The sequence below is a fragment of the Ursus maritimus genome, unplaced genomic scaffold (assembly GCF_017311325.1).
Source record: "Ursus maritimus isolate PB19 unplaced genomic scaffold, ASM1731132v1 scaffold_24, whole genome shotgun sequence".
Classification (NCBI taxonomy): domain Eukaryota; kingdom Metazoa; phylum Chordata; class Mammalia; order Carnivora; family Ursidae; genus Ursus; species Ursus maritimus.
In genome coordinates this window covers 36,125,538-36,150,111 of record NW_024424897.1, presented here as the reverse complement: position 1 = coordinate 36,150,111, position 24,574 = coordinate 36,125,538, and the positions used below count along the sequence as shown (strand labels likewise).

Genomic DNA, 24,574 nt, shown 5'->3' with positions numbered 1-24,574 from the left:
TCTGAAATGGGACAAACGATGCAATGACCTTGTAGGGGTCCTACAAGCAGTGTATGAAATACAGCATTTAAAGTGCTTGGCAGATGCTTGCCGTGATTATGGCTGAGTTTCCCATATAGCAGGGGGTCTGCTTCTTGTACAGTCATCGTCACAACAGGTGGAAATGGAAGTTTCTTCAGTGTTTCCACTATTTCAGAAAAAGGCTGTGGTTCACATCCTCTCCATAGGGGTTGTATTTTTTTCAAGATCGTATTTCTTAATGAGAATTACTGAGTCAGAAGGTCAATCTGGATCAGAATTGCCCTCTAGAAACCTGCTCCCACATACATGCCTTTGCCTTTAAGAACTAGGGAGGTTGCTGCATCAGCCTCCCCGCTTCCGATCCCTGCTGCCACTGTTTCATCCCTATCGCCTTCTTCCCACCACACACCTCTTCTTTTTTTTTTTCTTGCTCTCCATTTGTATGTGCTGGCTTATAAACATATATGATAAGACCACTCTTCCATGAGAGCACTCTAGTCTTCTAGAAAATAATTAATAGTAGTTCATCAGAGCTCTCTCCTCTGGATCTTCCTTTTTTTTTCCCCCTCCTTTTGAATGGTTTGTTTTGTTTTGTTTTGTTTTATCATCTAGAGACTTTTTCTCCCCTAACCTCAGTGGTGCTAGAAAGTTGATCCCTGGATAACCACATTTCCTTTACCTTTAAACTTGTCCTCTTCTTTCCCCTAGTTGTTACAAAATGCATTAAAAGGTATACAGTCTCTTCTAAATGGGGGTAAGATGAAACTGACACAGACTGAGGAACTTGGAGCCCTTCTGGCTGTGCTGAAGGTAAGGCATTGCCCTTTTAAACCCAAGTCCTCATCATGGTGAGTGTCTTTCCTACTGAAACCCCAGGCTTAAGGACCACTTTATATCATCATTCCAAAGGTAGCTTTAGGGTAGTATATCTTAGAAGAGATCGTTCAAATGTTCATATACAAGCACACTTAAAATTAAGAACTGAAAACAGTAAGCCTTGTTTTAAGTAAATGTATCAAAATTCTAAAACTTTACTTATGAATCTTAATTTAGGAAAGGTATAGGTTATGATCTGTAGATAATTTAATTTTAGTTCATCCCAAACCTGTTTATAGTTGAAAGAAGAACCAGGGCTTCCCTTTGGCGCTTGGCCCATGCAGTAGATAGGCCAGTCAAGATGGCATCAGTAGGGCTGCATCCTTTGGCTTCTGAGCCCGCCAGTCAGTGGGAAGGTCATATCAGCCTCTCTGGAGACCCACCTTTCAGTTCAGCCAGGAAGTGGCTTCAGGTCAAAGTCATGTATGGTAACTTAGCTTGATCATGACTAAAACTTCAAATCTTTCCCTGTCCCATCTCCCAAATAGACAGCTAGGTGTGGACATGGATAAGCAAAATAAGAATAATAGATTGGTTAAAAAATTACAGATAGATCAAAGGATTGGATAAAACAGGTTGGATAAATTTTAAAAATTAATAAATAAAAAAAATTCGTAAATAAACTATAAGTCAAGCCTAACCTAATCTGGCCAGACCAGATCCATCCAGATGAGATTAAACGTTTCTGTAAGCTCTAAACCTAAAAGGTATCAATTTTCTGTCCATTTTTATTTCCTTAATAAGCTTCTAGACATTAATCTGTTCATTAATGTGGTCCAGAACATGGTGAATCATTCTGTTTTATGATTAATTTTGTGTGTGTGTTTCCTTTATCATCATTATTAGAAATCTATGTTTCATGGACTCCCGGGACTAAACATAGAGCTGCCCACGGTGTTATACCCCACTCCACTTCCTCAGTACGATGGGCGACCACCTGTCAAACCACAGCAGTCCGAATCCAGCGCCTCCCGACCAACTGCGGTACGCCTGGGTCTGCTTAGGTTTAAGTTGTGGACTGCCTTCAATTGCTTGTTGTATGTGTTTTCTATGGTTTATGTCACTCCTTGTGCCAAAGGTTCACCTTGAGTTTGATTTCAGTTTAGGGTTTTTAGCATAGTAAATTTAAATTCATCAGACTGCTGAAAACACCAGTTATACAGTGTCTTATATTTCTTTTCTTTTTTTTTTTTTAAGATTTTATTTATTCATTTGACAGAGAGAGAGACAGCCAGTGAGAGAGGGAACACAAGCAGTGGGAGTGGGAAGAAGCAGTGGGAAGAAGCAGGCTCCTAGCGGAGGAGTCTGATGTGGGGCTCGATCCCAGAACGCCAGGATCACACCCTCAGCCGAAGGCAGACACTTAATGACTGTGCCACCCAGGCGCCCCAGTGTCTTATATTTTTAAGAGTTCTAGACAGTGTAACAGATGTAACAGTGGACATTCCCTTTATACCCAAAGCTGTACATCCTCATTCCCCAATGCTCAAGACCACAGGCCCACCAACTTTCTCTGTAAAAGGCTATTTGGTAAATATTGTAGGTCTCTGTTACAACTGCCAATTTTCGCAGCACGTCCATATAGCTGGCATCTCTCATGTTTCCGCTGGAGAACCTAGGGCATATAGATATATGGGCCACAATATTACATCTAGAAATGTATCAGGTACTACTTACAAAATGCTTATAATCAGAAATTCTTTCACTCATTGACTTATGCAACATTAACTGAACGGCCGCTACATCGCAGACATTATGCTAATAAGCATTAAGGATATAAACTCTGCTTTTTGGAGTTTGGGGGAGAAGGGGAAGGTGGATAAATAAACAACCACAATGCAGTATTGTGATTTCTTTCATCAGAATATTCACAGGGTACTCTGGGATCACATTCAGAGTACCCATCCAAACAGAGGAGTAAGAGGGGGCTTTTTAAAAGATGTGTGGCCAAACTGAACCTTAAGAATGTGTAGAGTACAAAAAGGAGGGGAAGTGTTTTATTTGGAGGGAACAGAAGGTATGTAAGCATAGAGAATGAGCATGGGCGTAGCCCATTTGTTAACCAGTAGGCTAGAGTGTCAGGTGCGAGCAGGGGAGGGCTGGGACACGTAGGTAGCAGAGGCCACATCTTAAGGGTCTTATGCAGTATGCTAAGGAGTTAGTTTTTAATCTTACAGGCGGTAGAGATGAGGACTCATATAGGGGAGTGAGGTGATCAGATACACGTCTCAGAAGAATCACTATGATAGGAAGTAAAAGGGTGTGAGTCTGCAGCCACATTAATAATCCAAAATCGAAGGGATGAGGACCTTCCTTCTCAAAGTCAGGGGCCTTGAGAATGCAGAGGGCAGCACAGATTCTAAAGATACTTGGAAAGGAAGTAGGAGAAAGGAAAAAAACTGGCTTTTACTTCATATCTGCAAAACCCCAGTGCCCTAAAACCTGCATTGTATCTGGTGGATTAGCTAGAGTGGCGCGAGCTATGTGTCTTATCTGGGAGAACTGAGAAACTGTCCCTCAAGTTGTTTACTCTAATTCTCTTGCGGCTGAATGCTTTCACAACTGTGCAGGGAAGGTGGCGTTAGCCTCATGCTTACAGATGAGGAAGGTCAAGCTAATGGAAGGCTTAGATTTGCTCAGAGTCACAGCAGTTGAATAGAAAGCCAGGCTAGAAGCGTGGCTCTGTCGCATGCACTTCCCGCCTTGTTTCCCGTGGCCCGCTGGGGTGTGTGTAAGCACTTAGCATAGCACCTGACTCACAGTAGGAGGTAAGTGCCACTTTTTTCTCTTCTCCTCTTTTCTTCTTTCCTCATACCACGTTTTGGGGGCATACTTAATAAGTATCAAATGAGAAAAGTACCAATAGCTATCATGTATACGTTTTCATTTGCTCCTAAAATCAGAATAAAAAGAAAAAATCAAAAGTAAAATCGAAGAAAATCCAGCAAGGAGAAGAAGAAGAGGAAGAATCCAGTGGTGAAAGAGAAGTAGCCCCCATCCCTGGCTCGGGCAGAGAGCACCTGCACGAGGGGAACACTCCCTGTTCCTCCTCCCTGGGAGGCCAGAGTGCGCCGGTGGAGGGAAGCGGCGCTGCGGGAAAAGAGCGAGTCTCCCCGCCCGTCCGTTCTGCCAGCTGGAAAAGGGTCAGCAGTAGTGAGTCTGAGTATTCCGATGCTGAGGGAGGCATGCAGAGTAAAATGAGGTAGTAGTATTTTTTTTAATGATTTTATTTGAGAGAGAGAGTGAGAGAGAGAGAACGTGAGTGGGGTGAGGGGAAGAGGGAGAAGCAGACTCCTGCTGAGCAGGGAGCCTGATGCGGGGCTCGAGCCTGGGACTCCAGGATCATGACCTGAACCGAAGGCAGACGCTTAACCGACTAAGCCACCCAGGTCTCCCAAATAATAGTATTTTGTTATATTGTTATGCCTTATAATCTCCGTTGCTTGTAAGTTTATAACTTTGCTTAAAAACCTGACTGGTGCATGGGATTTAACTTGAAGATTCATTTAGGCGGGGCTTTGTGTTCCTCTGCCTTCTGCCTTGTTCCCTTCATCTGCCTTTATACGTGTGGTCCCTTTGCCTGGAATTCCCTTCCACTCTGTCTGCTTTCTTGCTGTGCTAAGCACTACTCATCTTCAGTACGAGCTCAGCAGTCACGTCCTCTGAAAAGCCTTTTCTGATGCCCCTCCCCCCAGTTTTGGCTTAGGTCCCTACGTCATGACCCTTTGACTTACCCCACCTTAGTGTTGATCATGCTGTGTTGCAGTTATCTCTTTAACTGTCTCTGCCATTCATGAGCTTGTCGGGGGCGCGGACGGGCTTTATGTCTGCCGGCCTCAGCCCAATGCCTGGTACGTACTTAAGTACTCCAGACGTGTTTGTTGGAGGAATGGATACTCTGCAGTGTTTCGTATCTAACACTAGTTTCCTGACGTCAAACTGTTGCCCTATTTGTGTTTTATATTGTCGACTTTATTAACTTGTTATATAAACAAATTGCTTTAACATGTTTTGATTGAAAAATATTTTTTTAATATCATGTTGGCATCTTACCTTAGGATTTATTCAGAACATTGAGTTTCTCAGTGTATCATTCAAATAAATAGCCTTTCATGTCTGTATTTTTAAAAACTATTAACAGACTTTTTTCTTCCTTCTCTTGGGTAGGTCTTACCAAGCCAAAGTTCGCCAAGGAGCATTAGCTTGTTTTCTTTCTACTATAAAATCAATAGAAAAAAAAGTTCTTTATGGCTACTGGTCAGCCTTTGTTCCTGATACACCTGAGCTTGGCAGCCCTCAGTCCGTGTCCTTGATGACTCTTACATTAAAAGATCCTTCTCCAAAGGTAAGAGCGTTTGAATTCTCAGCATGATAGTAGGAAGAAGAGCTTGACACATCTTGGTTGCTTTCTCTGCCTTATCTGATCTCATCTGAAGACAGCTCTCATTAATACCAGCCCAAGTTCTGATTTGAGAACCACTGGACAGGCAGGAGGATCGGGAGTGGGCTTATATGAATAACAGGTTGAGAAAGGTCACAGTGAGGTTGCCTCCTGCCCGGGGCTCGCTTGAAGCCTGAGTACACTGAGTGTTCTAACTTCTTTTGAGCTGCACTGAAACAGCTGTGCTTCCTTCCCTTTGATGAAAATGTTGATTGCCATGGTATTTGGGATAGGAGAAAATAAAAAGTGGCTTAAACACACAGTGGAATATCTTGGTCCACAGTGGTTATGAAGGATGTGTAAAGCTTAGAGAAATGTTTATGATGAGAGAACATAAGAAAACTTCTAGGTGACCCTGCAAAAGCTCTTACAGGGTGAAGAAAAATAAATGGGTCTCAATTATACACACACAAAAAATTGCAAATACCCAATATCCTGAGTAGTTCAAAATGGCAGAAATTTTTCAGATTGACTGAATCAATAGCAAAGGAGAACCTGGGAGGAAAATGGGAAGTGAATGGTGGCAAATGAGTCAGTCATGAAGCCATTCTCGTAATCGAAAGGAAAATTACTATAAAAGATAAATATACATGTACTTGCAGAGCCTCCAGCTGAGGGGAGCTGCCGGCAGTAGCCGAGGAGACAGTGCTATGGAGCAAGTAGCAGGCCAAGTGAAGTGGCCGCACCGCAGCCACGCAGCGAAGGGGGCATGGGCCACGTGGGTCTGCGGTATGAGGACAGAGGGGTCATGAAGTCCGATCTCGTGAAAGTGATTGAGTTCATATTTTTATAATGTTTACATTTGACCTAGAGTGTTGTGAGAAATTTTACAAGCTGCAAAATACTCCTTGATTTGCTGTCTTTTTGGGTTCTTTAACTTTGGTGAATGCAAGAAATGTGATGAGAAAAAAGTGCAGTAATGATACAACCTAAGGTAGATTCACTGGGAAGCACAGTTTGCGCTGATAACTGAGAAGCTTTCCAAAGAGAAGCGGACAGTAGGAAAGGGGGCTGGACTCTTCCATTCAGAACACTGACGATAGATTACTTCTAGGAAATTGCAGTAGGAGATGCTACAACAATTAACTGAGAAGGAGAAAACTTAGAAATTTCCTTTAGGCTTTGGCAGTGGGGCGGTACTTGGGAAATGGTCACATTTTGACATGTTGGAAATGCACTTCAGAAAGCACATCCTGTATGTTTCTAGACATCACAGAGCAATTTATCAGTAAAAATACCGTGGCTACTTTATGAATTTCTTCTATTTAAATTCCTCGGGTGTTAAAAAGGTAGATTATTATCAAGACTTGACGTAAGGAACCAACTATGGGGCCTACTTTCCTCTTCGTACCTTGAAAATTATCCTGATTTTGAAATTCCATGATTATTTATTTCTCTTTTAGAGAGCTATGAAATGTTAGAAACAAATCAAAATCTAGAGTAATAGATAGCATAACTAGGAAAGAGAATATAGCAAGTTTTTAACTATCATGGACTGGTAGGTAATCGGGTTTTCTCTCATAAAGCCAACCAAGAATAGATGACCTGGGCTTGGATATCTCCAGATCTAGAGACCCTGACACAGTGTTCAAATGCCTCCACCCTAAAGGCAACCAGCTTTGGGAATGCAATCAAATAAAATTAACCTTGAGCATGTGTGCAGAATAATCAGTCCTGGGACGAAGCCAAAGAAGGGAACAGCCAGGTGCATCGAAACCTCGCTGCTACCCACTCCCAGCAGTGACTTCTTTATCACCCTCCCAGAAAGATTGAGACAAAACAAACATAAGAAAAGGAAAACATAGGATTGATTGAGCTGCCTTAGCAGACGTTTCTGCTACGTTGTAGGTAGCAAAAAAGGAAAGTGCTTTCCAGTTTCATTACCTTGGAACAAGACTGCATGTCCAAGGAAGTGAAACTACTCATTGGTGAAACGGAGCACACTGATGTTTATCGGGTTGAAAAGTCTTCATCCATCATTGTAAATATTCAGATAATAAGAACTTAACAAAATGAATTCTCTGGAGAGCTGCACCTCTTACGGTTTGCATGCACATCAGTAATTTCTGCTGAAAGTGCTGATCGGAACCAGTAAACAGTATATAAAATATTGATGTAAGAGTCAGTGAAGCATAACTTAAATGATTCAGTGTCATAAATAGCATTTTTTTTAGCAACAAAGATATGTTAAACAGGGTTTAAAGGAAATTAAATCAGAACTACGAGAAGTATAATTGATACAATATCATATTTTTTACATAGATTTCATACCTCAGTGGTATATTTCAGTGACATTACTTTTGTTTTCATCTGTGATGGTTGAGGTACACTCTTAGGGTACCAAGTAAATTGAGCTAAAATTTTTTGACTTTTGAGCATCAGTTCATCTCTCTCCACAACTTGATTTTGAATTGTAATTGGTGTGTGAACTGTTGGAATCGTGGTTTTTAATTGCTGTCTAAAGAAGTAGAGGTTTAATGTCTGTGCTACGGTGGCCGGGTGATTGCAACAGAGACTCTTGGGCCTACAAAATCTGAAATATAAAGTATGTGCTACTGGTCCTTTGCAGAAAAAATTTGCCAGCCCCTGACCTAAGTCTTTCTTGGGTGAGCTGACTTGTGACTTGTGCACAAGTTCTTTCTCATGCACTGTCTCTCTTACACACACGTGTGCACACGCAGTTTCCTAATACATTGTCATCTTCCTGCCTTCAATGATTACGCTTAATTCCAGAGACTCATAGTGCTATACTACAAATTTATTCTCAAGGCAGTAAATTTTCAGGTTTCTGTTTGTGAGTCCACGCTACAAAAGGCGTACAAAAATGATTTATTCTTGTTACTTGGAGATTATATAATTGAAGATTTTCCGGAAATCCTTTTTCACAACAAACTCAGATATGTTTCATGATGAACAAATATTTAGATTAGAATTATGTTGATTCTCCATTTTAAAAATATCTGACAGTGTTTAATTGGCAGTTTGGGGGACTGGCCAAACAGGGTACGGTATTACATTATTCGTCTTCCATTTATCACCTATATTCCATTTTGGTTAAATTAGCTTTCTTTTTCTTTTTTTTCTTAACTGATTTTTAATACCACAAAATCATCCGAGTACCAATTGAAAGTCATCTTTTAACATCATAAACACAATCTTGCTCCAGTGACCCTTTTCCTGACAAGTACAGCAGACCATTGACAAAGGGGTACATAACTTTCCCTTCCATCTATAAGGTTACAGTTAATGGTTTCCTTTCTTTGATTATCAGAGACTCACTGCATTCAGTGTTTATTTCTGCGCCTAAGACTGCTTCTGAAAAGTTGGATCACTAATGATGCCTGCCAAGTTGAATGTGCAGAGTCTCTGATATCCTGTTTAATTAACTTTGAGCACTCATGGGTGCTTCAGGAGAGCATGTAAAGCAGCATGTTTGCTGTAGAACAGACTCTAGACTCACGTATTTTTTCCCCACCCCACGAGTTATTTCATTCTCTTTTCCCTTGGTCTTATGCTTGAATAAACAAGGCCTCTAATTTTTCTTTAAGTTATTCTCATGTTCATGATTTCAAGTTTTTGTACTTAGTGTGTTATAGCTTAGACTTACTCCTTACTGTAAGAAAACCTAACGGCAATGTGATGTAGGGTTTTTGTGTTTTTTTTTTTAATTGGGGGGGCAAGAGGCCTACTTCACGGCTAGTTTTAGGACCTGATAATCCTACTGCCTCTGTTTTCCTAGTTAAGATGATCTGAAGTACTTCAAAAATTAAAAATGAAAATAGGAAGTAGGGGATTTGACTCCTGATTATTAACTAACTGATGGGAATCATCCTGAAATTTCAGACACGTGCATGTGCTCTGCAAGTTTTATCTGCCATCTTGGAAGGCTCAAAGCAGTTCCTTTCTGTTGCTGAAGATACCAGTGACCACAGGAGGGCTTTCACTCCCTTCTCCGTGATGATTGCATCCAGCATTAGAGAATTGCACAGATGTCTTTTGTTAGCTCTGGTGGCCGAGACGTCCTCACAGACCCTTACTCAGATCATTAAGGTAAGCGTGCCACGTTATCCAGAGGTTTTGGAGGGATTTGGTCTGTTACAATTTTGTATAATGTTTTACATTGTCCAAAAGTAATTTGACTTAAGAATGTAACTAAATACGAATTTTATTTAAAGATATCCTGTTGCGCCTACTTGTTTGATCTTACCTATAATCTCTCTATGTTCAGATAAATGATTTACTAAAAATATTCCTATTTTTAGTATTAAGTTGTAACAATGAGAACACAAGTGCTATTCCCCTAAAAAAAAAAAAAGGATAAAAAAGAAAAAGACTAATTTTCAAATGAGTATGAAGAGTTTTCTTAAATGCTGAAAAGTTTTGTGTCTGTGCTGTGGCGTAATCAGACCTATTGATAGCCTGTTCTTGTATTTTGCAGTGCCTTGCAAATTTAGTATCAAATTCACCTTATAACCGTCTGAAACTCAGCCTGTTGACCAAAGTGTGGAACCAGATAAAACCTTATATCCGCCACAAAGGTTGGTGGTAGTTTAACATCAGTTGCTTTTTTATATCAATCAAATCTAGATTATTAGGTTAAAAAGTATTTAGAGCATTTTTATAGCTGTAAAATATCTCTACTTATCCTCAAGTTTTCAGGGAAACCAGCTATTGCTAGAACCCCACTTTTGACCCCGGAAGCCCCAGTAGACACCACTGGAAGGAAGTGAGGTAGAGAATTAATTATAAGGGTTACTGGCTCTTTGCTACTTCAGTGCAGTGACTTTAGAATTAGGGGTGAGACAAGTGTGTGTGGAGGGGGCCCCTCTGGTACGTAATACACAGGTCATATCCTTCAGGCAAAAGTAAGGATGGATGGGGGCGCCTGGGTGGCTCAGTTGGTTAAGCAGTCTGACTCTTGATTTTAGCTCAGGTCATGATCTCAGGGTCATGAGATTGAGCCCCATGTCGGGCTCCACGCTCAGTGGTGAGCCTGCCTGAGATTCTCTCTCTCCCTTTCCCCCTCCCCTTACACGCACCCTCTCTCTCTCTCAAATAAATAGATAAATCTTAAAAAAAAAAAAAAAGTACAGATGGATGGAGTCACATAGACATCATCCTCTTTTTGGAAAGAAAAACTGGAATGTAAAACCTAACTTCTTTAACATTATCTCCTCTGAAGTTCGGATAAAATTCCAGAGCCTCAAATCCCCACTGACTACAGAGTCTTATTTCTTGTTATTTTGTGGCTTACTCCCACACATAATATCTAAGTGCTGTAGCAGTTGCCTGGAGAATAGTTTTTCTTTTGCTTGCAAGCTTTAAGATCAGACCACATTCTGGTAGTTAAGTTTTTTCAGTGTGAATTCTAGTACTTGAAGGAGGTGGCAATGTTTCTGTGACGTCGTGGGAGGAATAGTGGACCCAGAGTCAGGCCGAGGGTCTACAGCCCATTCCCATTTCTGCCATCTCAGAATTGCAGCTCTGTCAGAGCCGTGTTTCCTCCTAACAGGAAGAAATAGATCCACCTCATAAGATTTTTATAAGGCTTACATGAGATAATGGTGTGTAAACTAAGTCCAGTGTTTCCCTAATGTGTAAAATGGGGCCCAGAAAGATAAATCCTGCCTTGACGTCTCTCATGTTAGTGGCAGAGATAAGATTGAAACAACGCAAGTTGCTCACTCCCTACACCAGCTTTTCTTCACTGGCCAACAGGGGGATGGATCAGGTCTCAAAAGTCCCTTCCAAGGGCGCCTGGGTCGCTCGGGGGGTTAAGCGTCTGCCTTCGGCTTAGGTCATGATCCCAGGGTCCTGGGATCGAGTCCCACATCGGGCTCCCTGCTCAGTGGGGAGTCTGCGTCTCCCTCTACACCTGCCCCCACTCGCGATCTCTCTCTCTCTCTCATGCTCTCTCTCTCAAATAAATAAAATAAAATAAAATAATTTTTAAAAAAATGTCCCTTCCAGGTGTCTGGCCTTGTCTTCCAGCATTTTAATTATTAAAATGGAAGAAGAAATTTGAAAGAATAGTACACAGAAATTTGAGAGAATAGTACAATAAACATCTGCATACCTCTACCTAGACTTAACTGTTGTTAACATTTGTTTTGTTGGCTTTGTTTCTGCATATACGTATCTGTGTATGTGTGTATACGTATACGTGTATAAATATGTATATTTTTGAACCATTCGAAAGTCAATTATAGGAGTGCCTGGGTGGCTCAGTCCATTAAGCATCTGCCTTCAGCTCAGGTCATGATCTCAGGGTCCTGAGATTGAGCCCCGCTTTGGGTTCCCTGCTCAGCGGGTAGCCTCCTTCTCCCTCTGCCTCTGCCTCTCCCCCTGCTCGTGCTCTCACTCTCTCTCAAATAAATAAAATCTTTAAAAAACAATTTCTAAAAAGTCAATTACATGATATTTCGTCCTAAATACCTCAGCATGCAGCTTTTAAGATGAAAGACAATCTCCTAAAAAACACACCACTATTCTCAGACTTAAGAAAATTACATTGATTCCATAACATCGTCTGGTATCTGCTCCATATTCACATTTCCCCATATGTCTCGAAGAGTCTTTCCTCGTTTTTTGTAAGAACTTGGGTTCATTCTCGGTTTGTGCATTGCGTGTCGTTATCCTGTCACTCTAGTCTCTTCTAATCTAAAGCAGTCCCGTCAGCCCTTCCTTTCTTTCACCACACCGATTTATGGACGCGTCCCACACAGTTGTCTTCCAGCATGTTTCACATGCTCAGTTTGCCGGGTAGTTTCTTTACAGTGTTGTTGAACTTCTGTTTCTGTCCCACGTAGTTCTCTAAACTGGAAGTTAGGGCTAGAGGTTTAATTAGATGCAGGTTAACCAAGGATGCCCTAATTCTTCATTGCCTGCAGGGGTGTTATGACCCCACAGTGATAGTGATTCCCACTAACTTTGACAGATGTGAATGTTCGAGTGTCAAGCCTCACCCTCTTGGGAGCCATCGTGTCCACTCACGCACCGTTACCTGAAGTCCAGCTGCTTTTACAACAGCCCTGTTCCTCTGGACTCAGCAGTAGCAATTCAGCGACTCCCCACCTCAGCACTCCTGATTGGTGGAAGAAAGCCCCCTCAGGACCCTTTCTGGAAGAAGCATCAGTAAGCTCCCCTAAGGGGTCTTCAGAGCCCTGCTGGCTCATCCGACTCTGCGTTTCCACCGTCGTACTGCCCAGGGAGGATTCCTGTTCGGGTAGCGATGCTGGCTCTGCGGCAGGAAGCCCCTATGAGCCGTCCCCCATGCGGCTGGAGGCCTTACAGGTAGGAGGGTTCCGCTTCTCGTTTCTGAAGTGGACGTAATCATTCTACCTTCAAAGGGCGATGGATTGTGAGGAGGGAGTCCATGAAAATAATGTAAAACTGAGCCACAACCCGTGGTGGTAGTGGGAGTGTGTTTCAGGCATGAGTGCTCTGTTCTTTTGTTTTTGGCGGAGGTCGGGAGAAGACTTGGCTGTGAATGTCAGATGCGTTCCTTTTTGTTGCAAGCCATTTTAGTCACCTCCGTTTTTATGTGGCAGGTGGGTACGCTAGATTATATAGTAATTCTGAAAAAATTGTACAGTTCATCTTTGATTTCTGCAACTTTAAGTAAATGTGTAATTCTCCATAACTTCTCTTTCATTTTCTGTCTGCTTAGAGACAACAAAATAATTGCTCCTTTAGAGGAAGAAAACGATCCTAGATTAACGTACTGGTGGCTTCTGTACTCAGCTGTGATTTAGACATGGGTTTGGTTCTGTGCTCTGCTGCTCATTGTCTGGTTACTATTAAACATGCGCTGTAACCTTAAACTTTGTCAGCCTTAGCTCCCTCCTTCAGCTGAAGTATTTGATTAGTCCCTGCCTCAGAAAATTATTCCCAGGCTTAAATAATATCTCCAGTCTCAACGAAACACATTTCATAAATTACAAAGCACCATGAAATGATATGATCCAGTTAATTGATTTGAGTCATAAAATAAAGATTATGGTTGTTCATTTTGTTCAACATTAGAATCCTGCCCCTTGTGAAGTGTGAGTGGTTTCTGTAATATTAAAGCACTTTGGATATTGCAGCCCTGCGTTGCTTTCAGGTCTTGGGGGTTATTCCTCTGTTCTCTTCGCAGGTGTTGGCTCATTTGGCCAGGGGTTACTTTTCAATGGCTCAGGTGTACTTAATGGAGCTCGGAGAGGTGATTTGCAAGTGCATGGGGGAAGCAGATCCGTCCATTCAGCTTCATGGAGCAAAGGTAACTTTCATGAAAAGCCCCCTGCTTTTTTCTTCTCTTCCTTTATGTTCTTCCCTCTGCCGTGTGTCTGTCCGTTCTGAGGTTTCTTATAGAGGTTTCAGGGAGGGAAAGTCATACATTCCTTTATTTTCAGCTCTAATATAAAAACCCAAAGAATTCATTTGGTGATAAATTAACAATATATTTCTGGTGATTTTGTTCCTGAAAGAATGCCTCTGACAGAGGAGTTGCTGAGAAAGGAGAGAAAATTCGGTTGGAAATTATTTTTCCCCTTGATTTGAGGTCATCTCCAGACAAGTGACATTTTCTACCTCCATAATTCTAATACTGTGCTTTGATAATCTATTTCTTTCACCTCGGCAGCTTCTGGAAGAACTGGGTACAGGCTTAATACAACAGTATAAACCAGACTCTACTGTAGCATCTGATCAGAGAGTGCCAGTCAGCTTGGTAAGTACCTGGCAGTTCACGGCGTTCTCTTTTCTTAGTGCTTCAGTCAGTTTTGAGGCTCGGTGATAAAGTGAAGTAAACAGTATGGCTTCTTCCAGTGTCAAAAACTAGTTTATAATCTGTGATGACATGTCGCAGGAATAGGGTTTATTTGCACTTCAGTTTCTTTGCGATTCATTGTGAGATCGGATTATGTGTAACATACAGCCAGCAATTGAAACACCAGCATTTCTTCCGCATAAAACCGAGTTTGGTTATTCATTCTGCCCAAGAGGCAGACTGGAATGATGGGAAGAGACTAGGATTTGGAATCAGAAGACGTGAGATCAAATCTAGGGAGCACCATTCATGGATGTACGAGCGTAGTTTTCCTCATAAAGAGGTATAATAATTTTAACTCCGGGGCTGTTGGAAGATTGAAATGTAAAGATGCTGGCACATAATAGGTGCTCGAGAGACGTCAGTTCCCTTGACCACCTCACCACCGCGCCCCCATGGTTACTATTGAAGTCCTGTGATTTTCGGTTGTTTCTGCTGTCCCCACACTGTGCCAGTCCTTTGGAGGAGGAACACATGACCCTACCAAAAGTGATGGGTTTTCCTCCTGCCCGCCTCATCCTGCCTATTCTTTTCCCTTTGCAATTTCCATCATCCTTGCAAGGAATTAAGAATACCTAGCCCTAGTCCTTTCCTGAGACTGCCACTAAAGCTGAAATGTCACCATTCATAGGGAGATGAGTTGATTTGCTCAGACAGACCTGAGTTTGCCTCTAGACTTCTCCACCTGCTCGTCAAGTGACTTTTAGGCAAGACTCCTCTGTTCACACTTGGGTATTGTCTCATCTGTAAAAGAGGGATACACTTGCTATATTACTTGTCAATTGCTGCATAGTAAATTATCCAAAACACTGAGCAGCTTAAAACAACATATATTCTCTCGCATAGTTTCTGTGGCACCGGAAATGGGAGTAGCTTAGCTCAGGTCTCTCTGAGGTTGCAGTCAGGATGCCGGCAGGGGCTGCAGTTAACTGAACTTGACAGGGGTTCGAGGATCTTTTTCCAACATGGCTTACTCACATACCTAGCAAGTCAGCGCTGGCTTTTGGCAGTGGGCCTCCCTTACCTCCTCCCCGTGAGGACCTCTCCAGAGGGCTGAATGAGTGTCCTCTTGATATAACGGCTGGCTTCTCCCACAGCAAGAGAATCAAGAGAGAGCAAGAAGAAGCTGTGGTGTTTTTATGACCTCGTTTTGGAAATTTCACGTTGGCATTTCCACAGCCCCCTACTGGATACATAGGTCAGCCCTAGCCAGTGTGGGGGCGGAGGGCCACGACCTTAACATAGGAGGCAAGAATCACTGTGGGCCATCTTGGAGGCTGGCAAGCATACCTGTCCAAAGTCTCTTGGTTTGGGGTGAGAAAGGCCCAGAGTGTGTTTCTGGGAGCTGGGATTTAGGGGAGGACAGAACTGGGCTGTGGGATACATGGTAAAACTCAGGACTAAGTCCAGGGGGCAGAAAGTAGAGGTACCGGGCCACAGACAGATTTGCAAAGGCACGTGAAATCTCCGGGGTTTTTAGAAAGCATGGGAAGGAAACCGTTCAAGGTCCTCTTCGGATGCTGACCTCGAGAGCTTTACAGCGAGCTCATTCTTCATAGTGCTCACAACAGCCCACACGCAGTTTGAGAGTCTCCACTGTGCTCTGGGTACTATGTGAGGAACTTCACACACAGCTTTGCGTTTTGCTCTCACCCGGACTCTGCCAAGTAGACGGCTTTGCCCTGTTCTACTGAAGAGGGACCGACGCTTAGACAGGCTCGGTGACTTACCCGAGGTTGCAGAGACGGGATGCAGCCGCTGCAGGACCCAGCTCTGCCTCCGATCCTGCGCTCTTTGGACTCTGGCACCCGGCCTCCAGGCCCTGCGGGACCCTGACGCCCCCTAGCAAGTTATACCATCTCTTCACACCCCATTTTCCTTGCGTGAAGGTGGAGATAATGACACATGCTTCGTTTAGTTGTGCTGAGGGCTGCAGTGGGTAGATCTGCGTGAGGCACCGAGAGCAGCATCAGGGATGCGCTCTGGAAAACTTGTGCTGGCGGCTGCTGCTGTTACTGCCATGGTCTTCCCCCTCTTCCTCCCCATTGTCTTCTCTGTCCTCCTGACTATAGCAGGCTGTTTCCTGGTCAGTAAAGTGGAAGGATGCAGTCATTGTTTTCTGAAGCCCCTTCCATTGCTGTGGAAGGACTAGTGGAGGCATTAGAAAAAGCCGCTGCTTTATAGAAGGACGTTTCCTTACTACAGCCCCCTGTGGTAGCGTTCGGGTCGAGTTTGTTCCACTGTTGGCTCTTGGGCTGTGGCTTTAACTCTGCCCCTGTTCCAGGTGGTGATGTTCTGGACTATGATGCTGAACGGCCCTCTGCCCAGAGCCCTGCAGAATTCCGAGCACCCGACTCTGCAGGCGAGCGCCTGTGATGCCCTGTCTTCCATCCTGCCCGAGGCCTTCAGCAGCCTGCCGGTAACCCAAGGACTGTTTCCTCAGCCCTGAGGGTGCCCCCCGAATATCAGAACTTCAGTTGGATTCAGATTCTTTTTCATTTTGAGCCCATATTCAACATGCTTTCTGAGAAAAGGGGGTTGGTCTACTTGAGTGTGGGGCGAGGGCGGTGGCAAAACTTAAAGACGTACCGTCTCGGGAGAGCCTTTTCTCCCTGTGCTTAGAGGGCAGGTGGCGGACGTGGGGAGAGAGGCTTGGAATCAGAGACATTTTAGAAAACTTTCAAGCCAGAAGTTAGGAGGACCTAGTTGTAAGTCCCAGCTCTTCCACTCTCCATCTCTCTGATGATCTGAACTTCTGTAAAATTGAGTTTTATCATCTATAAAATGGGCACAACGTGAGGAATAACATGAAGGTCTGACCGTACTTGGCTGGCGCCCACGGCACAGGGTACTCAGGCGGCTCCCCTTCTTTAGTCCCCAGTGGCATTTGTGTCTGCTCTTAGCTTTCATGAAGGAGGAGAATACGATGACCCAGTTCACAGAGTGTTAAAGGTGAAAGGTCATGACACTCCCCTAATGCCTGGGTCCGAAGTGATCCTCCGCTCTTTGCCAAGGTAGCTTCGATCTCTCAGTTGTGTTCAGCTCCCGAATATGAACTCCGACACCAACATCTGTGTCACCTGTCGAGGACAGTAGCTCATAGTTCTTTCATTCTCACTTTTCCTTTGCTAACCTTTCTCACTGCAGAGTGACAGGCAGATTCTGTGCATCACCTTGCTGCTTGGGCTGAACGACAGCAGGAACCGACTAGTGAAAGCGGCGACCTCGCGGGCCCTTGGAGTCTATGTGCTTTTCCCTTGTCTCAGACAGGTCAGACTGATGGGCCTTCTGTGTCTGTGATGGGCCAGCGCGATAGTGGTTTGGGTGGGTATAGAGCTGGACGGTAAAGGACATTACCTTGCTTTTAATCTGGTTTCTTTAATTGCTACTAAAATATGGTAATGCCTGTACTGCCCAGGACCCTTGGTGTCCAGGTAATGTTTAAATTAATGAATAATTGGGGAAAAAAAAAAAGAAATGGGACATTACCATGTGATAGTAATAATTTAGAAAGCTGATAAAGTTTTTACTAAGAAGGAAATAAATTTTTCTTTCACTCTTACCTGTGACATTTATCTCCCTGAGAAGTGTGTAATGAATAGGGTGTATTACAGACCTGCATTTCATTGTCACCATCATTTCCCAAGGTGGACATCAGTCTAAGCACTGAATTCATGGGTAACTGTCACGGACCAGGTGATAAGATGTTCGACAAGAGCAAAATCCTTAGGCTCCCTGGGTGTGCCTGGCACATACCAAAGTCATGAAAGACCCTCCTCTGGGCTTTTAGCGAGTGTCCGCATTCTAATACAGCAGAACAGCAAAACTGAGTACATAAATGTTGATTTTTCAAATAGGAATTTGTGGTAAAGACAAGTTTTTCTCTGAAAATAAATTTCAGAATTCCAAGGCAGCCATGTGAGCTCGTAAAGTAATTACAGTGTTTTATTTTATCTTATAGGATGTCATATTTGTTGCAGACACAGCAAATGCAATATTGATGTCACTTCAAGACAAATCTCTGAATGTCCGGGCCAAAGCAGCCTGGTCCCTGGGCAACCTGACAGACACTCTGATTGTCAACATGTAGGTGACTCAGCTCGTCTCCCCTGGGTGACTTCTGACGCTGAGGTCCCAGGGGGATATCTTTGATCTCTACTCTAAAGAAACTAACAGTAATTCTCCCATAGAGTGTAGTCAGTCTTCCTGCTTTGTTCTGTTTTATATTCCTTCAAGTAGTAAGGTTAGTAAGTTCTGGGGCACCTGAGTGGCTCAGTCAGTTAAGCATCTGGCTCTTGATTTCAGCTCAGGTCATGATCTCAGGGTCGTGGGATCAAGCCCCATGTCGGACTCCATGCTGGGTGCAGAGGCTGCTTAGGATTTTCTCTCTCCCTTTTCCCCCACCCAAAAAGGATCAGCAAGTTGTTTTTTATACGTGTGTGTGTGTGTGTGTATTTCTGTATATTTAATACCGTATGCTGATATAAGTAATATATCCACATTATAGAAAATGTGGAAAATATAAAAGTAGAAATTCAAAACCATACTGATGGTTGCACTACTTTTTAAATGTCAAATTTATAATTTTTTAAAGTTTATTCACAGGTTAACAAAATTGCAAACAATACAAAAGAGATATTCAGTATAAAGCCTTGTTCCTACCTTGCTCCCTGCCCGAGAGGCAACTGTTGTTCCTCATACACTAGCGTCCTGCTTTTCATTGCTTAGCTCTCCGTATAACGTGTGTAAGCATTCTTCCGACTTTTATAAATGTGAATTACTATTACACAGTCATCACCGTGCAGTGATTATTTAACTGCTCCCCTATTATCGAACATTTGCAGTGTTTTAGGCTTTGATATGCAGGTGAACATTTTTGTGCATGAAATCTTCATTTTGAGACGCACCTTTTGGTCACATTCCTAGATGTGGACCTACTGGGTCAAAAGGTATAAACTGTAAGTTCTTGGTATAATCTGAACAGATTTGTCGAGCTGTTTTCCCAAATTTTTTATAGTTACACTAAGTGAATGTATTTGTGGATATGTATATTTCACTGGGTTTTACCATTCAACATGTTTTGCCTGCCACGGATGGAACAGGGAGACACCAGACCCAAGTTTCCAGGAAGAGTTCTCTGGTCTCCTGCTCCTGAAGATGTTGCGATCAGCTATCGAAGCATCCAGGGATAAAGACAAGGTAGACTCACAGCGCTAGTACTTCTCAGTTAGATACTTAGTGTGTTGTGTCCCACCGAATTTATCCCTGTTCAGAGGAGGTGGAGAGAGTACTCAGGGTATGATGTGGCCTGCTCCACCTTGCACAGTGTCTTTCCTGCCTCCTGTGTCCTGAAAAATATCATGCTGTTTGTAATACTACTCCATAACCTGTCCAAGTTTGTCTTAATTTTAAGCTGCTTTTGTTTTGTGTTTTTACAAAAATTCTTTAAGTACAAGTGACAAGTCAGAAGGATGAGCAGCCCTTGGCTTTGAATATCCCGTTAGACTAATCAAGGTGAAGCATAGGGTTTTAGGGTCAGCAGACATGGTTCAAATCCTGGCTTGCCCTTTAGTAGCTGGGTGACGTTTGGTGTATTATTTAACTTCTCTGAAGGTCAGTTTCCTCCTCTTGAACATGGAAGTCATGACCTCTACCTCAGTGGCCTCGGAGATGCTTGTGTTGAAGCACCTAGCATAGCACCTGACCCATACTGTGTGCTTAATTTGGCACAGTGATTCTGAAAACCTAGGAAACCCTGCCTTGGACTAATTTGTTCAGAATTTCTGGGATTAGGGCCTGGGAATTTGTTTCTGAAAAAGAAAGCTCCTCAGTTTCTAGTATGCTGCAAAGGTTGAGACTCTCTAATGGAAAAGTACTGGACTGGAATTTTGAAACTTCACCTCTCCTCCTCACCATGCTGGAAGCCAGCTTTGCCCTGTTGCCCCTGGGCCTTCCACAGCATCTCTGCAAAACGAGGCAGACAGACCTCTCTGAAGTCTAACCTAAAGAAATCAGTGAGGCGCTGTGGAGGACTTCATCTTTCTGATGGCACAGCTGTTCACCACACAAGACCTTTACAGAGATTCAAGAAGCTACACCTTTATAGGGTGCTTGTCTCGTTGGCTGTTTTGCTTTAAGATATCTAAGACTTCTGGGTGTTTTAAAGCTGAAATTATACTTTCTGTAACATCTCTTTGGCAAAGCAGATTTCTAATGCTTTTTTTTTTTTTTTTTTTTTTTTTACATTTTTTTCCAGGTAAAAAGCAATGCAGTCCGGGCCCTTGGAAATTTGCTTCATTTTTTGCAGCCCTCTCATATAGAAAAGCCCAGCTTTGCTGAAATCATTGAGGAGTCCATCCAGGCCCTAATTTCCACTGTTCTACTTGAGGCTGCCATGAAAGTCCGATGGAATGCCTGTTATGCAATGGGGAATGTATTTAAAAATCCTGCTCTTCCATTAGGTAAGAAGGTCTCCCTCTTCTCTCTGGTGGAGGGCCCTAGGACAACACACACCAGCCTACATTGTTATTAAAGATGTTCCTCACATTGGTACTTATCACAGTATTAGAAAAAAATGGAAACATTCTAAACACCCAGGCTTAGGGGAATGGTTGAGATAAATCATATTCAAAGGGATCTTTTTTTTTTAAGATTTTATTTGTTTATTTGAGATAGAAAGAAAGCACGAGCAAGGGGGAAGGGCAGAGGGAGAGAGAGAAGCAGACTTCCCGCTGAGCAGGGAGCCCAACACAAGACCGGATCTCAGGACCCTGAAATCATGACATGAGCCAAAGGCAGATGCTTAACTGACTGAGCTACCCAGGTACCCCTCAAAGGGATCTTTTAGAATTATGTTTACAAAAAGTTTTTGATAATCTGGGGAAGTACTTCTGATGTTAAGCAAATTAAAACAGGATATGAAATTGTTTCTACAGCATGATCTCAATAAATGCATAGAAAAAGGACTGAAAGGAAATTAGCTTAATTATTAGCAGTGGTTGCCTCTGGAGGGATGATGAGTAGGATTTTTTTCTGCTTTCACTTTCTAAATTTTCTACAAGAGCATATGTAAAAATGAAGGAGAAAAAGTGACGAAGAAAGGGTAGAAATCGGAACTCCCATGCGAGCCCTTGGTACTGAAGTGGGCTGCTGCGTAGAAGGAGGGCATCTAGGTAGTGACCTGCCATGTACCGTGACAGAGCATCGGTGGCTCATAGTGGCCTAGGCATGTGGGTCATGGCTTCCAAATCCCATTTGCTTTCCTTTGCAGCATTTGCCTTATACGTTTGTCTCTGTGACAAGGTTTGAAACAAGGTGTGTTCCTGGAGAGGTAAATCCATTCTGGACCAGCAGAGCATGCATCAGGTTAGGGAAATCTGGCTCTGCTCCCCTTCATTGCCAAGAGCTCCCAGCCAGGGGGCACCTGACTGGCACAGTCAGAAGAGCATATGACTCTTGATCTCAGGGTTGTGAGTTCGAGCTCCACGTTGGGTGTAGAGATTACTTAAATAAATAAATGAACTTAATAAAAAAAAAACGACTCCCAATGGAGAGCTAATGGAGAAGTAGGTTCTCGGCTTTTCCATGGAGGAAATAGCCTAAAGTGACCTGTGGAGTTGGAGCTCGTTAAGGTGGATGTCTGCTTGCCTGTCTTCAAAGGCAACGAAGAAGTTGGGAGGGGCTAGGAGAGTTAGGGAAGCCAAGATCTATTCTGCTGCCCATCTTGAGGAATAAGAACCACCCCCAAATGGAGTGGGGAGTGGGGAGTGGGGAGTGGTAGCTCTGATGAGGAAGAAAGCAGGCTGATTTCCTGAAGAGAAGACAGAAATCTGGGCAATATCTTCTCAAAATAAGACAAGTTGCACCTTTGGTTAATCGGAGTACTCTGTTCCCCATTCACTGCCTAGATAGTATTTTCTCTTTGCAATAAAATGCATGACTTGGCTACATCCAGAGCAGTGTCTGGATGCTAATCTAGGTGATCAGATATTCTTTTGTCATCATCAACAAGGCTGGGCATACAGTTGTGCAGTGTGCGCACTGCTCAGAAGCATCTGACAGAGAGAACAAGTGGGGCTACAATTCAGTCCGTGCTCCTCCCACCAAGCCCTCAGGACAGCCTCTTCCCAGAGAAGAAGCCTCTTTCACAGTTGCCACAGTCGCCATTTAGAGTAGCAGAGACCGCGAGCGTGCGGCAGGGTTGTTTAGGGAAATGGGAAGTTTGGGAGTCAGTACTCGGTCCCTTCCCCAGAATCCCACAGTCAGCACTGGTCACCCTAATCCTATAGGGTTAGTGTGAAATTAAGTGAAAACACAGTGATTAGCTTGAGCACTAGTGTGTGTGCTTCCTCTGCTCCTCTCCCTCTCCCCCCTTTATTCCTAAGCCTTCGTTGTTTCAAGGCCAGTGGATTCTTTCTAGGAACAGCCCCGTGGACCTCCCAGGCCTACAACGCCCTGACGTCAGTTGTGACCTCATGCAAGAACTTCAAAGTGCGCATCAGATCTGCCACTGCCCTTTCCATCCCGAGCAAGAGAGAGCACTATGGGTCTGTTGACCAGTACGTTCAGATCTGGAACGCATTGGTCACTGCCTTACAGAAGAGCGAAGACACCACAGACTTTCTGGAATTCAAGTACTGTGCCAGCCTACGGACCCAGATCTGCCAGGCACTGATTCACCTCTTGAGCTTGGCCAGCGCCTCAGACCTTCCCTGCATCCGAGAAACCCTTGAACTGAAGGGGGACATGGTGCAGTCCTTTATCCTTCAGTTTCTAAAATCAGGAGCAGAGGGAGAGGACCCTGGAGCTCCCCACAGCTCGCATGAAAGAGAGCAGCTGGTCAGAAGGGCCCTGGAGCACGTAAGCAGCATCCAGGCACTGCCCGGCGACACAGCCAAGAGGGCCGTCATGGGCTTTTTAGAAGATATCCTCACCATTTATTTTGACTCGTCTGGATCGCAAGTAGCGCTCCCAGAATTAACAAGTCGGTGAATAGTCCACCATTCTTCCAAGTGTCAAGTGGTAATAGACCCAAACTTGAGTATCAGAAATGCAGGATTTAATTTTAGGGGCAGAAACAACCTGTTCACTTTTATTTAGAATAGGTTAGCATCTATCTAAATTTTCCTCGAGGGGCTCAACTACCTTAGAAAGTGGTTCCACCGCATTGGCCGTGGTCCAGATTGTTGGAGCCTCTGACCTGTGCAGCCGGAGAGGAGACAGGGTTGAGTGCGGGCCGAGCAGACCAGGCGGTCGTGAACGGCGTGCGTATTGCCTCAGAAGGTAGAAACAAAAAACAAAAGAATTTAGGGATTCGAATGTTGTGTATTATGTCTCTGGGAATTGTTTTCTTTATAATAAACTAATGAAAAAGAGCGTGCCCGCAATCTCCTCTGTTTTCAGATCAAGCTGCCCTTAGAGAAAGCTGCTCGCAGAGCTGGTGTTCAGTCAGTTTGCACTGGTGTAGCTGCTTCAGTTGCTAAAATACTGCAGTTGCTTACAGGTTGGTAAATAGCTACTGCACCGAGCTCCCCGGTACCAACCCTGGACCTCTCCACGCCTCCCCACAAGCCGCTAACGGAAGCGCTGACCCCCGGCACGCAGAGGCTGCCGGTGCAGGCCCGTGTCTGTCACCCTGGCCATAACACCTACTTCTGTCTCCATTCCCCGACGTCCTGTGGGAGAGTGTGGTCCCCTAGATTCAATTGATGGTGCTTTCACCCTTTGAATTCGTGCCTTAAAAGAATTATTTAATTTAATTTAGATGGTTAGAAAGAAAGGTTTGAAATTACATTTTGATCATGTCTAAGCGCTTATAAAAGTTACTTCTCACTGAAGAATTATTTACATTTAAATTTTGCATTCATCTCTTAGCGTCCAACAGTTTGTGAGAATTGACTTCAGGTAGGAATTTCAATACATAAAAGAACAAATTAAAATGGTTCTGTACTTGTATTTGTTCTGGGATAAATAAGAACCAAGATACATAGAACAGGTTTTGGCGGTACATTATTTAACTATTGTTATTTAGCTTAAAATAGCTATTTTAGGGCATACATGTGTGCTCGGCGTTTCTCCTTTGCCCCTAAGTTGCTCTTTTCCCTCCGCCGTGTTGCTGGTCGCTCAGGAAGTGCTACCCAAGCAGTTTGGGGAACCGAGTAGTAACTGAAGGCCTGCCTTTCCATTGGTAGAATACCAACCGGCTTCCAAGAAAGAGACCACAGGTACAGTGAAACACCCCTGTAGAACATTCTTCAAATTTGCTTTTCTTTGGGGATGATTCTGGACACGAATTGTTACAGAGGCCTGGGGCCTGAGTTGAACCTGTGCTGATGTGATGACGAATCTCGGAACCTGCTTCTCTTGGAGTGAGTTCTTAGTAGCAGCTTGTTCACTGCTCACGCCCATAAAAGCGGAAATGTGGCATA

General features: G+C 43.6%; 1 protein-coding gene across 3 annotated transcripts in view; it reads left to right on the top strand.

Annotated features, from left to right (window-relative positions):
- Positions 1-23,521, top strand: part of HEATR6 (HEAT repeat containing 6) — a 32,164-nt gene extending 8,643 nt beyond the window's left edge. Inside the window, exons 6-21 of one of the 3 annotated variants that reach the window (XM_040640969.1) lie at positions 730-831; positions 1,744-1,881; positions 3,801-4,099; positions 5,065-5,242; positions 9,182-9,388; positions 9,777-9,876; positions 12,276-12,631; positions 12,805-12,888; positions 13,476-13,598; positions 13,962-14,048; positions 16,432-16,566; positions 17,295-17,417; positions 18,109-18,233; positions 19,250-19,346; positions 20,404-20,608; positions 22,567-23,521. In XM_040640969.1, coding sequence (XP_040496903.1) covers positions 730-831; positions 1,744-1,881; positions 3,801-4,099; positions 5,065-5,242; positions 9,182-9,388; positions 9,777-9,876; positions 12,276-12,631; positions 12,805-12,888; positions 13,476-13,598; positions 13,962-14,048; positions 16,432-16,566; positions 17,295-17,417; positions 18,109-18,233; positions 19,250-19,346; positions 20,404-20,608; positions 22,567-23,138 — 2,931 coding nt within the window. In that variant the 3' untranslated portion in view covers positions 23,139-23,521. Of the gene's footprint in view, positions 1-729; positions 832-1,743; positions 1,882-3,800; positions 4,100-5,064; positions 5,243-9,181; positions 9,389-9,776; positions 9,877-12,275; positions 12,632-12,804; positions 12,889-13,475; positions 13,599-13,961; positions 14,049-16,431; positions 16,567-17,294; positions 17,418-18,108; positions 18,234-19,249; positions 19,347-20,403; positions 20,609-22,531 lie in introns of all 3 variants that reach the window. The other 2 variants (XM_040640971.1, XM_040640970.1) reach the window with 2 other exon arrangements.
- Positions 23,522-24,574: the final 1,053 nt, after the last annotated feature.